Source organism: Salvelinus sp. IW2-2015, linkage group LG9, assembly GCF_002910315.2.
Source record: "Salvelinus sp. IW2-2015 linkage group LG9, ASM291031v2, whole genome shotgun sequence".
NCBI lineage: Eukaryota > Metazoa > Chordata > Actinopteri > Salmoniformes > Salmonidae > Salvelinus > Salvelinus sp. IW2-2015.
The window spans coordinates 6,871,956-6,885,015 of record NC_036849.1 but is presented as its reverse complement, the minus strand read 5'-3'; the positions used below and the strand labels follow the sequence as shown (position 1 = coordinate 6,885,015).

At 44.1% G+C, this 13,060-nt stretch overlaps 1 protein-coding gene across 1 annotated transcript; it reads left to right on the top strand.

Moving 5' to 3' along the window:
- Window positions 1-6,249: 6,249 nt before the first annotated feature.
- haus2 (HAUS augmin like complex subunit 2) lies at window positions 6,250-12,394 on the top strand. Its single transcript, XM_023994075.2, has 7 exons — window positions 6,250-6,339; window positions 6,636-6,760; window positions 10,596-10,691; window positions 10,913-10,982; window positions 11,159-11,291; window positions 11,461-11,569; window positions 11,883-12,394. The coding sequence occupies exons 2-7, from the start codon at window positions 6,674-6,676 to the stop codon at window positions 11,997-11,999; spliced, it is 612 nt and encodes a 203-aa protein (XP_023849843.1). The 5' UTR covers window positions 6,250-6,339; window positions 6,636-6,673; the 3' UTR covers window positions 12,000-12,394.
- The last annotated feature ends 666 nt before the right edge of the window (window positions 12,395-13,060 follow it).

The window sequence follows — 13,060 nt, the reverse complement described above, 5'->3', positions numbered from 1 at the left end:
AAAGGATCCAGCCTAAATCCACCCACTGTTCCCCGGTAGGCTGTCATTGTAAATAAGAATTTGTTCTTAACTGACTTGGTTAAATGAAAATATAATAGAACGCTTGTGACCACACACATCTAAATATTGCACTTGGGAAAAAAACATCTTAAAGTAGAAATAGAATGACAGGCATTCTATTTTTGCTCTATTATACTGGCCACTATAGTAGACATTGATCAAGTGCACCAAAAAAAATTATGTTCACTGAGTAAACAATGTAATAATCTCCCTCACTCACACACAAATGTTACTCTATGTCAAGTTCAACACAACAAAAGCAATGTCTTATTACATTGTTTACTTTCTACTTTCTGCCTCTGCCACTTTACAATAGTGCATCTAACTCTTTTAAGGGGGGGGGGGGTTAGAAGGATTACTTTATCCTATCCTAGGTATTCCTTAAAGAGGTGGGGTTTCAGGTGTCTCCGCAAGGCTGTTGATTACTCCGCTGACTTGGCGTCGTTGGAGTTGTCTTCCACCATTGGGGTGCCAGAGCAGCGACAGTTTTGACTGGGCTGAGCCGGAACTGTACTTCCTCAGTAGTGAGCGAGCAGGCCAGAGTGGGATTAAGCCGTGCCTTTTGGTGTAGGCTGATCAGAGCCTGAAGTACGGAGGTGTCCGTTCCCTCACAGCTCCGTAGGCAAGACCATGTCTTAGCGTATCGAGCTCAATGGAGGCCAGTAGAGAGAGCGGAGGAGCGGATGACGTAGGAGAACTGGGAAAGTTGAACACGACGGCTGCGGCGTTCTGGGATGAGTGTAGGGGTTTAATGGCACAGGCGGAGCCCAGCCAACCAGCGATTCAGTAACCAGACGGAGTGACAAGGCTGGTTAGTCCTGCAGCCCGCTTCCTGCGTGAGGCAGGTCGTACTCTGCGAATGTTGTAGAGCTGAACCTACAGGGACGGGTTCCGCTTGATGTTAGTTGAGAAGACAGGTGTTGTCCAGATACGCCAAGGTTCTTAGCAACTCTGGAGGAGACACAAAGGAGTTGTCACCGTGATGGCGAGATCTGGAACGGCAGTCCTTCCCCGGGGGAAGAGCTGCTCCGTCTTGCCGAGTTCAGCTTGAGGTGGTGATCCGTCATCCACACTGATATGTCTGCAGACATGCAGAGATGCGATTCACCTGCTTATCAGAGGGGGAAAGGAGAATAATTGTGTGTCGTCTGCATAGCAGAATAGGAGGACACATGTGAGGATATGACCAGAGCCAATGATGTTGTATAGCGAATAAGGAGAGGCCTAAGAACAGAGCCTGGGGACCAGTGGTGAGAGCACTGGTTGGGAGACAGATTCTCGCCACCACTGTTAGGGCGACCTGTCGGTAGGACGCAATCCAAGCGTCTGGGCCGCGCCGGAGATGCCCAAGTAGAGGTTGGAGAGGATTGATGGTTCCAGTATCAAAGGCACGATCAAGTCTAAGAAGATGAGAGCAGAGGAGAGAGAGTTAGCTTTGCCAGTGCGGAGCGCTCCGTGACACAGAGAAGACAGTCTCAGTTGAATGACTAGTCTTAACCTGACTGATTTGATCAGAAGGTCATTTGAGAATAGCAGAGCTGGCCAAGGACGCGCCGTTCAAGAGTTTGGAGAGAAAGAAAGAAGGTATGGTCTTAGTGTTCATCGGAGGATCGAGTGTAGTTTTTCAGAAGGCACACTTCGCTCTCTTGAAGCGGAGACGTAGCCACGGTCAAGGATGAGTTGATGAGCGAGGTGAGGTAAGGGGAGAGTCTCCGAAATGGTCTGAGAGAGAGGGAGGTCAAGCGGGAGTTGTTGCGGCGCCGCCGTACAAGACGCGGTTTCATTCGGAGAGGGAAAAGAGGTCAAAGCACAGGTAGGCAGTGTGAGCAGACCACGTCGTGTCTGTGACTTAGCAAACGAGGATCGATGATGTCGGACCTTCTTTCAAATGGTTGCAAGATCTCAGCAGAGAGGAGGAGAGGGGGAGGATTCAGAGAGAGAGTGGCAAAAAGGAGCTTCCTAAGGTAGAGGCAGATGCTTGGAATTTAGAGTGGTAGAAATTGGCTTAGCAGCAGAGACAGAAAGGAGAATGTAGAGAGGAGGAGTGAAAGGATGCCAAGTCCGCAGGAGGGAGTTTTCCTCCATTTCCGCTCGGTCGCCCGAGCCCGTTCTGGACATCGCAATGAGTCGTCGAGCCACGGCCGAGGGGGAGCCGAGCCGGTGCCTGGAGATATGGACATAGAGAGTCAAAGGATTCAGAAAGGGAGAGGGAGGTTGGAGCAGAATCAGGAATAGTATGAGAAGGTTTGAGCAGAGGAAGAATTAGGATGGAAGTGAGAGAGTAGCGGGGAGAGAGAGCGAAGGTTGGGAGCGCGATACCATCCGAGTAGGCAGGTGGAAGTGTTGGATGAGACGAGGGGAAGATAAAATGGAAATTTGGTCGGAGACTTGAGAGTTTGCAATGAGATTTGAGTAAACAGCATCTAGTAAAATGAGTCAAGCGTATTGCCTGCTTGGTAGAGGTGAGAGGGTGTCTAAGAGGAGAGGAGTGGAAAGAAGGAGGCAGAGAGGAATGAGTCAAAGGTAGACGTGGGGAGGTTAAAGTCACCCAGAACTGTGAGAGGTGAGCCATCCTCAGGAAAGGAACTTATCAGGGCGTCAAGCTCATTGATGAACTCTCCAAGGGAACCTGGCATACCCCATTTTATCCACTGTATTGAAAAAGTGAGAAAGAGGAAAAGTGTGTGGTGTTCCTTTCACCTCAAATAAAAATTGTATTGGTCAAAAACACATGGTTAGAAGATGTTATTGCGAGTGTAGTGAAATGCTTGTAGTGGCATCCAGTTTAAGCTAGACCCAGTTTCAGCTAACGTTACATTTCATCCCTGAATCCACTTGTTTAACAAGCAACGCCTCATTTTCACCTAATTCTCTCATTCTTAAAATTAACCACATACTGTAGAGGGAAAATATTAGTTCATTGATAGTAGTTAGTTCATTAGCTAGTTAACATTTCACATAGATTGCCAGGGTCCAGTAAGCAACTAAACTTTACAACTTGAGGAATGGCAAGGAGTCGTATAGCAGTTAATACTATAGCAAATTGGTTAGGTTATTAACGTTAGCTCATCTGATGTTGTAATGTTAACTAGCTGTCTAACTTTATTAGCCAGCTAATTTTCACACCATAAACTCAATTATTTGATCAGCTAAGTTGGCTAATGTTGCTCAACAGTTCTCTGGCTAGCTAACGGATAATTCAATCCAGCTAGCAAGATACTTAACAATGCCAACAATTCTTGTTCCACCACACTTTCTCCCTCACCTCAAACTTTCCAAATGCCAGTTGTTTTTTGGTTACAGCTCATGAAGTACGCTTCATCACCTTCTCACCCCCGTCGTCAGGCTTCTCACCTACCTCTTTGTTATTGTTCAGGGGATGCGCTGCTGTAACTGGCAAACTGCCTTTCCACTCTCTGCTGTCTTTCCAGAGCAAGTGCTGATGCTGTAACTAGCAAGTTGGTTGTCTCTTCTCTCCTCAGTCGCGTGCTGCAAACTGTTATGTGAACAATTAGCTGAACCTTGGATACAGCCAGTATTGAAAAATGTTTCTCATCGGATCTACACGAATCATGTAGGTAACTTATTTTGGATTCAAAACGGTGAATTTCGCCGAAAGGTGACTAGTTTGCATCCCTGATAAAGTCAAAACATCTGCTGTCTCAGCCACTGCCTGTCACCAAGGGAGTACCCCAAGGCTCAATCTTAGGCCCCACACTCTTCTCAATTTACATCAACAACATAGCTCAGGCAGTAGGAAGCTCTCTCATCCATTTATATGCAGATGATACAGTCTTATACTCAGCTGGCCCCTCCCCGGATTTTGTGTTAAACGCTCTACAACAAAGCTTTCTTAGTGTCCAACAAGCTATCTCTGCCATTAACCTTGTTCTGAACACCTCCAAAAGAAAGGTCATGTGGTTTGGTAAGAAGAATGCCCCTCTCCCTACAGGTGTGAATACTACCTCTGAAGGTTTAGAGCTTGAGGTAGTCACTTCATAAAAGTACTTGGGAGTATGGCTAGACGGTACACTGTCCTTCTCTCAGCACATATCAAAGCGCAGGGTAAAGTTAAATCTAGACTTGGTTTCCTCTACCGTAATCGCTACTCTTTCACCCCAGCTGCCAAACTAACCCTGACTCAAATGACCATCATACCCATGCTAAATTACGTAGATGTCATTTATAGATTGGCAGGTAAGGGTGCTCTCGAGCGGCTAGATGTTCTTTACCATTCGGCCATCAGATTTGCCCCCTATCTGAGATATCCACTGCAGCCCTCATCCTCCACATACAACACCCGTTCTGCCAGGGTCCCCAAAGCACACACATCCCTGGGTCGCTTGTCTTTTCAGTTCGCTGCAGCTCGTGACTGGAACGAGCGACTGGATTGAGCTGCAACAAACACTCAAACCGGACAGTCTTTTCATTCAAAGACTCAATCATGGACACTCTTACTGACAGTTGTGGCTGCTTTGCGTGATGTATTGTTGTCTCTACCTTCTTGCTGTTGTCTGTGCCCAATAATGTTTGTACCATGTTTTGTGCTGCTACCATGTTGTGTTATGTGTTGCTGCCTTGCTATGTTGTTGTCTTAGGTCTCTATTTATGTCGTGTTGTCTCTTGTCTTGATGTGCGTTTTGTCATATATATTTTAATCCCAGCCCCCATCCCCGCAGGAGGCCTTTTGGTAGTCCGTCATTGTAAATAAGAATTTGTTCTTAAATGACTTGCCTAGTTAAATGGTTAAATAAAACATATAAATACTGTCTTTAGTCATCCTATTTAGCTAGCCTGTCTATTGTACTGCAGAGCTAGTTCTTCAAAGTAGATAAGGTATACTTTCACGAACTGTCTGTCCCTCTCGTCGTTGTGTTGTGTAGGCTAAATTCACCTCTCATGTGTCTATTTTACATAATTTAGCAGTCGTAAATGTGTATCCGTCCAGAGATCTGTGAACAATGACGAGACGATCATGTCTAACAATGGGAGTCGGTGTCCCAAAAGCGGAAGGCAGGCGACAAGCTCAGGTCCAAAATAAACCCATAAAAACGCATTGGGTTTATTTTGGATATATTTTGGCGAGAGTGAAACCTCTCGCTTCGCATAGTCTAAATCTATTCAGCCGGAAAAATGGCGCAATGGATTATCGTCATAGTGCTTAATTACCAAATTTCTGCGCTGAACTAGGTTGAATATTTGCTTAATGGAAACTACAACTCCCTTCAGCCCAGCGTCCCACATAGTTCTCGACTTGATTTCTCTTTAGAGAAACGGCACGTCAGGATCACATATCACAAACTAAATGGAATTCAAGTAATTGAACCGAAGTCGGTAAATGAGTTGTTTAATAACCTAAAAAGCGAAATATTGGTTAATAGCTCAACACTAATTGTTAAGCATTTTGAACAAATAGCCTTTTGGGAGCCAAATGAGCCGGCTCTTTTACGCGAACGGACCCACATTTGCCGGTTCTGTGTATTGGCAGCAATGTGATGGGAAGTTCGGATCTTTTCGACTCGTTCAGTCAAAAGAATGAATCTTTCGACTAATTTCGTTCATTTGAGTCAGTTATGCCCAGAGCACGCATGACACCCTGTCCGCGAACGATGAATTTAAAACTCGAGAGGCATGATTCTACAAGCCTCTCGTTTACGTCTTTCAACATAGGGGGCTTATTGGAGCTGTCATTTGTGACAGACTTGCAAACGTGTTTAAATAATGCATATTTTTGATTGCTAGGCATACAGATAAGATTGTCTAGTTGAGGCCGCAACCAGACTAGATTGTGAACAACTCTTGGCGGAAAGCATTGCTTGAGGGTGGGTGAGGGTGATAAGCAGCGCAATGGCTTTCGCGAACTGCAGGCCCACAACGATTAGTTCTCGAGTTCGAGGCTGTGTCCATAACATTCAATATTACATTCCCTCTTGCACCATGCCTGATCAATTACTTCAAAACATGTATTTTTCTTTTCTATGCTCATGATCTATTTTCCTGCGCGTATATGACAGAGTCGGAGACCATCTCTGTAGCCACTGCCGGAGAAACGTATCATCTAGCAAACTCGGGTCAAACGAACGACTAAAATGAACGAGTCACTCAGAAAAATGAATCATGACCCGAGTCAGTAAAAGGAGTCGTTCAAAAATAACGAATCGTTCGTGAACTGCACATCACTACAGTAACGTTAGAGCGGGAAGTCCGGAAGTAATTTCTTCACCAAAGGAACAACAACATCGGCGGGCTAAATTTGAAAAAATTATTTGTCGAAAATTGGTAAGAAAAAATTACTTACACTGTAAAAGATGTTGGTGTATATGGGTAGCTATATAATAAACTAGTAGTTGTGGGAATGTGGTAAAATTAGGTTTTCTATCTTAACGTAGACAAACGTTGTTTTCTTAGTTAGCTAACAGTAACGTTAGCTAGCATAACATTGCTAGCCTCTGCGAATCCGAGTGTGTAACGTTAATGGACACTAACTAGCTACGTACAGCACTAGATAGTATAACGTTAACTAGCTAACTAAGATTTGCTTGTTATATTGAGTACGAATCTTTGCTTTTTTACAGCTACATATTTTCCAAGGTTGACCCCACCACTCTTACGAATGAATCCGTGGGACATTGCTCCTTATTCAGTGACACCAGTTGCAAGTCTTTTGACCAGGTGCGTCGCCTCGGGTGTTCTTTCCCAGGTGAGTGCATGCCGAGCAGGAGTGTTTTTAACTAATTCATCGGGCATGGTGCAAGAGGGAATACAATTAATTTATTATTGAATGTTATGGACACAGCCTCAAATTCGAGAACTAATCGTTGGGGGCCTGCAGTTCGCGAAAGACATTGCGCTGCTTATCACCCTCACTGCAGTCAACAAATACATTCCGCAAAGAGTCGTTCACAATCTAGTCTGGTTGTGGACACAGCTAGACAGGTGGGTATAATTTGTGGAACGTTCCAACAGGAAACTGTTACAAAAACTTCGTAAATAGCAAGGTTGCCAACAAATAACCCATACAAAGTTGTATTGCGGCGGAATAAGATACCGAGTAGGAAGTGTGCTATTTCAAAGTATTTATTCCGAAAAATGTCTGTCCTCACTCTGGTAGCCAATGGACAAACATTAAGAAATAACTACGTGGAGAGTTGATGCCTATTCGGCAGCTAGTAAGCTAGGTGAATTGATCATGCTACTTTGTATGCGTTGTTTGTTGGCATCCTTGTACTTTACGTTTTTGGAACAGATTCCTGTTGGAACGTTCCACAAATTATACCCACCCCAACTAGACCTCGTTTCAAAATTATCAAGACAATCTTTTTTGTATGCCTAACAATCAACACGTGCATTATTTAAACACGTTTACAAGTCTCAGTCACAAATGACAGCTTCAATAAGCCACCTTTGTTGAAAGACGTAAACGAGAGGCTTGTAGAATCATGCCTCTCGAGTTTTAAGTTCATCGTTCATGGGCAGAGGGTCATGCGTGCTTAACTGACATAAATGAATAACTGACTCGAAAGAACAAAATTAGTCGAAAGATATGTTATTTTGACTGAACGAGTCAAAGATCAGAGTCAGTAAAAAGATCTGAACTTCCCATCACATACTACCCATACCCAAACTCTATGGGGGTACCACAGGGTTCAATTCTCGGGCCGACTCTTTTCTCTGTATATATCAATGATGTTGCTCTTGCTGCGGGCGATTCCCTGATCCACCTCTACGCAGACGACACCATTCTGTATACTTCTGGCCCATCCTTGGACACTGTGCTATCTAACCTCCAAACGAGCTTCAATGCCATACAACACTCCTTCCGTGGCCTCCAACTGCTCTTAAACGCTAGTAAAACCAAATGCATGCTTTTCAACCGTTCGCTGCCTGCACCCGCACGCCCGACTAGCATCACCACCCTGGACGGTTCCGACCTAGAATATGTGGACATCTATAAGTACCTAGGTGTCTGGCTAGACTGCAAACTCTCCTTCCAGACTCATATCAACATCTCCAATCCAAAATCAAATCTAGAGTCGGCTTTCTATTTCGCAACAAAGCCTCCTTCACTCACGCCGCCAAACTTACCCTAGTAAAACTGACTATCCTACCGATCCTCGACTTCGGCGATGTCATCTACAAAATAGCTTCCAATACTCTACTCAGCAAACTGGATGCAGTTTATCACAGTGCCATCCGTTTTGTTACTAAAGCACCTTATACGACCCACCACTGCGACCTGTATGCCCTAGTCGGCTGGCCCTCGCTACATGTTCGTCGTCAGACCCACTGGCTCCAGGTCATCTACAAGACTATGCTAGGTAAAGTGCCGCCTTATCTCAGTTCACTGGTCACGATGGCTACACCCACCCGCAGCACGCGCTCCAGCAGGTGTATCTCACTGATCATCYCTAAAGCYAAAACCTCATTTGGCCGCCTTTCCTTCCAGTTCTCTGCTGCCTACGACTGGAACGAATTGCAAAAATCTCTGAAGTTGGAGACTTTTATCTCCCTCAACAACTTTAAACATCTGCTATCTGAGCAGCTAACCGATCGCTGCAGCTGTACATAGTCCATCGGYATATAGCCCACCCAATTTACCTACCTCACCCCCATACTGCTTTTATTTATTTACTTTTCTGCTCTTTTGCACACCAGTATCTCTACTTGCACATGATCATCTGATGATTTATCACTCCAGTGTTAATCTGCTAAATTCTAATTATTCGATTTATTGCCTACCTCCTCATGCCTTTTGCACACATTGTATATAGATTCTCTTTTTTCTACCATGTTATTGACTTGTTTATTGTTTACTCCATGTGTAACTCTGTGTTGTTGTCTGTTCACACTGCTATGCTTTATCTTGGCCAGGTCACAGTTGCAAATGAGAACTTGTTCTCAACTAGCCTACCTGGTTAAATAAAGGTGAAATAAAATTTTAAACAATTAAATAAAAAATTAAAAAAACTACTGGGGTTTATAATTGAAAACATCCTTCTACTAGCTAGTACAGTAGCTCACCAGGACCTTGATTAACTGATTCAGTTTGAGTTTCAACAGGGCTGGAGCAAAAGTATGCATGCGCCGCCCACAGAATCCTACTCATTACTCCACGTGTTCCTATGTCACTTTTGTTTTGAGCTGACTTCGCCGTGGTCTTTGAACCGGTCACTTGGCTCATGCCTGGAAGGCAGCCCGGTTCCAAAATGAATGCAATCAACTTTCACCTGGTGCAAAACACACTTACACCGTGGTATAACAGAGATTATAAACTGGGTGGTTCGAGCCCTGAATGCTGATTGGCTGACAGCAGTGGTATATCAGACCATATACCACGTTTATGACACAACATATATTTTTACTGTTCTAATTACGTTGGTAACCAGTTTATAATAGTGATGAGGCACCTCGGGGAGTTGTGGTATATGGCCAATATACCACGGTTAAGGGTTGTGTCCAGGCACTCCGCAATGCGTCTTGCCTAAGAACAGCCCTTAGCCGTGGTATATTTGTGCAGAGACAACCATCTCTGCAGCACTCCACCAATCAAGCCTTTATCGTAGAATTGCCAGATGTAACCCACTCCAGTAAAAGGCCCATGACAGCCCACTTGGTGTTTGCCAAAAGGCACCTAAAGGACTCTCAGACCATTTTCACAGTAATGTCTATACTTTTTGTATTTGGTGCATGTGACAAAGTTTTATTTGAGGAACAAGATTCTCTGGTCTAATGAAACCAAGATTGAACTCTTTGGCCTGAATGCCAAGCGTCACATCTGGAGGAAACCAGGCACCGCTCATCACCTGGCCAATGCCATCCCTACGGTGAAGCATGGAGGTGGCAGCATCATGCTGTGGGGATGTTTTTCAGCGGCAGGGACTGAGAGACTAGTCAGGATCAAGATGAACGAAGCTATGTACAGAGCACTCCTTAATGAAAACCTGCTCCAGAGCACTCAGGACCTCAGACTGGGGGCTCACTTCACTTTCCAACAGGACAATGACCCAAAGCACACAGCCAAGACAATGCAGGAGTGGCATCGGGACAAGTCTCTGAATGTCCTTGAGTGGCCCAGCCAGAGCCCGACTTGAACTCGATCAAACATCTCTGGAGAGACCTGAAAATAGCTAGTGACATTCCCCATCCAACCTGACAGAGCTTGAGAGGATCTGCAGAGAAGAATGGTAGAAACTCCCCAAATACAGGTGTGCCAAGCTTGTAGCGTCATACCCAAGAAGACTCGAGGCTGTAATCGCTGCCAAAGGTGCTTCAACAAAGTACTGAGTAAAGGGTCTGAATACTCATGTAAATATGATATTTGTAAAAAATAAAAAAAACGGTATGCTTTGTCGTTATGGGGTATTGCGTGTAGATTGATGAGGGGGAAAAAACAATGTAATCCATTTTAGAATCTGGCTGTAATGCAACAAAATGTGTAAAAGGTGAAGGGGTCTGAATACTTTCCGAATGTACTGTAGTTGCTTTTCTACCGATATCCTAGCCCACCACACTAAGCGTAGTCTCTTTCCTTACAGGAGGATGTTGATTCTGTCCCTAGAGAACCCCATGTCTTTTCCCCACATCTCCTGGAAGCTGAACAGCTCATCACTATGGAACGGGAGCTTGACAAGGTAACGTTACAAACAGGTATTCTTGTATTGATTAGTGCACATAATAGCAAAACATTTAGCAAGAAAACACGTTTATTGGACATGTTCAGGTAGTCCCTCCCTGTTCCAGTCTGTTTTCTTCCATTTGGTGCCTAGTGACTACAATCCTGGTTTGGTGCCAGACACCTGTCCTGTTTGATGCAGAGATATGCATTTACCTAACTTAGTTCTATTTGTTTTAGATCAATCTAGAAATGGAGTTGTTGAAGTTGGAAAAAGAAAGCGCAGATGTCACTCACAAATTTTATTTGAGTAAGTGGGGATGTGGTACTTTTGCTTTGTGGTGTCTTGAGATTCAAAAGGTAGGTAGTATGTAGCAACATTGTCAGATACAAACATGTTTAATGCGTACACTGTTTGGAGGGACACAGCCAGACTTTGATGTAATTGTCTGGTCATAATTTAATAATTTACTTTGTTTCTTATAGGTCAAAGGTTTACATCATTGCAGCAATTCACCTCCCATCTGCAAGATGTGCTGAGAGAACAGGCAAGCCTGCGCCGAAGACTGATGAAACCACTGTGTCAGACTAACCTGCCCGTAGAGGCAGATCTTCACAGGTGAGCTACCTTTTATTTTTGCATGCACTGACAACACTGTGTTTACAATATTCTTGAATTATGTACACAGGAAGATGCCCTGATGTGTATGATGATGTTATATTGCTGAGTGTACCTTTTTGAATTGTATTCTCCCAGTTAACAGAGGAATGATGGTCCTGTTTTATAGATATGTGGTGGAGGTCATGAGGATGGTGGTGGACTTCATTGAGAACTTGGAGGCAAAGATAAGCACTGTTCGTTCTATTCCCACCATTGATGATTCCATGAGCAATCTGGTGAGTTCTTTCAGTAAAAACCCTATCCCCAGGCCAAATGTATTGCAAGTCCTAAACTCTGCCATGGGTTGTGTTCAGTAGAATGCATGTAGCTACGTTTTGTACGGTATCTTCCTCTTGACCCCTTTTTATCCTCTTATTTTACAAGCCTACCCCTTACCCCAAAATAATAACACACTTTTCAGGTTTTTGAATTTATACTAGCTAATGGTAGTAGGTAAACATTGTCTGAGCCAGAATGGCACATATTATTGTTAATACTGTACTGTGATTGTTCATGTTAATTTTATGCGTTGTACTCCCTCTTTCTCAGAACAATGGCATAGCTCAGCTCCTAGCCCAGGTGACAGAGGTGGAAAGACTCTCCAAACAGATTCTACAGTGGAGAAGTCAAAACAGCAGCACTTCCATCAATGACATCACTACCTGAGAGCAATGTGAGTCCCAATTCTCCACCTTTTTCCTGAAGTGTGCACTTGCCTGTCATGGATTCAACAAGGGTGGAAACTCCCTACAGCCAATGTTTACACGAATCCACTGCTTTCAAATCCATTATTTTAAATTGTAGTGTGCAAGTAAACACTTTGGGAGAAGGGTGGAGAATCGGGACGCAACCCAAGTCAAACCGTTCAGAACCCTTCAATGCACATTTGTCAGTTATACATGACGAGGATTATGTGTTCTGAAAATGTTTGACAAATGTCTCATTCAGAGAGAATGGGTGTTGTTACTTTACAACATTCCCCTTAATGTGCTTTTTTAAAATCTTTGTTAATTTTGATTCTAACTAATGGTATCTTTGTAAATAAATCTATCTTGTTCATATTTGGACTGCGTACCCTGCGGACGATGGAGCCGAGTAGCTATGTCACAATGAGACCTCCCGATTGGCGCAGCGGTCTAAGGCACTGCATCGCATTGCTTGAGGCGTCACTACAGACCCGTGTTTGATCCCAGGCTGTGTCACAGCCGGCCGTGACCGGGAGACCCATGAGGCACACAATTGGTCCAGCATCATCTGGGTTAGGGGAGGGTTTGGTTGGCCGGGATTTCCTTGTCCCATCGCGCTCTAACGACTCCTTGTGGTGGGCCAGGCATCTGCAAGCTGACGTCGGAGCTTAGGGGAATTGCAGCGATGGGACAAGACTAACTACCAATTGGATATCACGAAGTTGGCGAGAAAGAGGGGTAAAAGTACAACAACAAAAAAATCACAATGGGGCTATCTCGTCTGTGGACTCTGAATTACACTTTACTCTCTCTTAACTATCAAACACACACAGAAGTCCATTGTTGATGGGTGTTTATGAGATGAGAATAAGGACAAGAGAGGGAAAATACTGGTGAAGAGCGTACTTTATTGCCAAGACTTTGTGGACACAACTGAAACACACAACTAGACTAAAGCAGAGTTGGAAAAATATCCATAAATTGACAGATACACTTGTACAGTGCACATGAAAACATTTATTTAAACTTCACATCTATCAT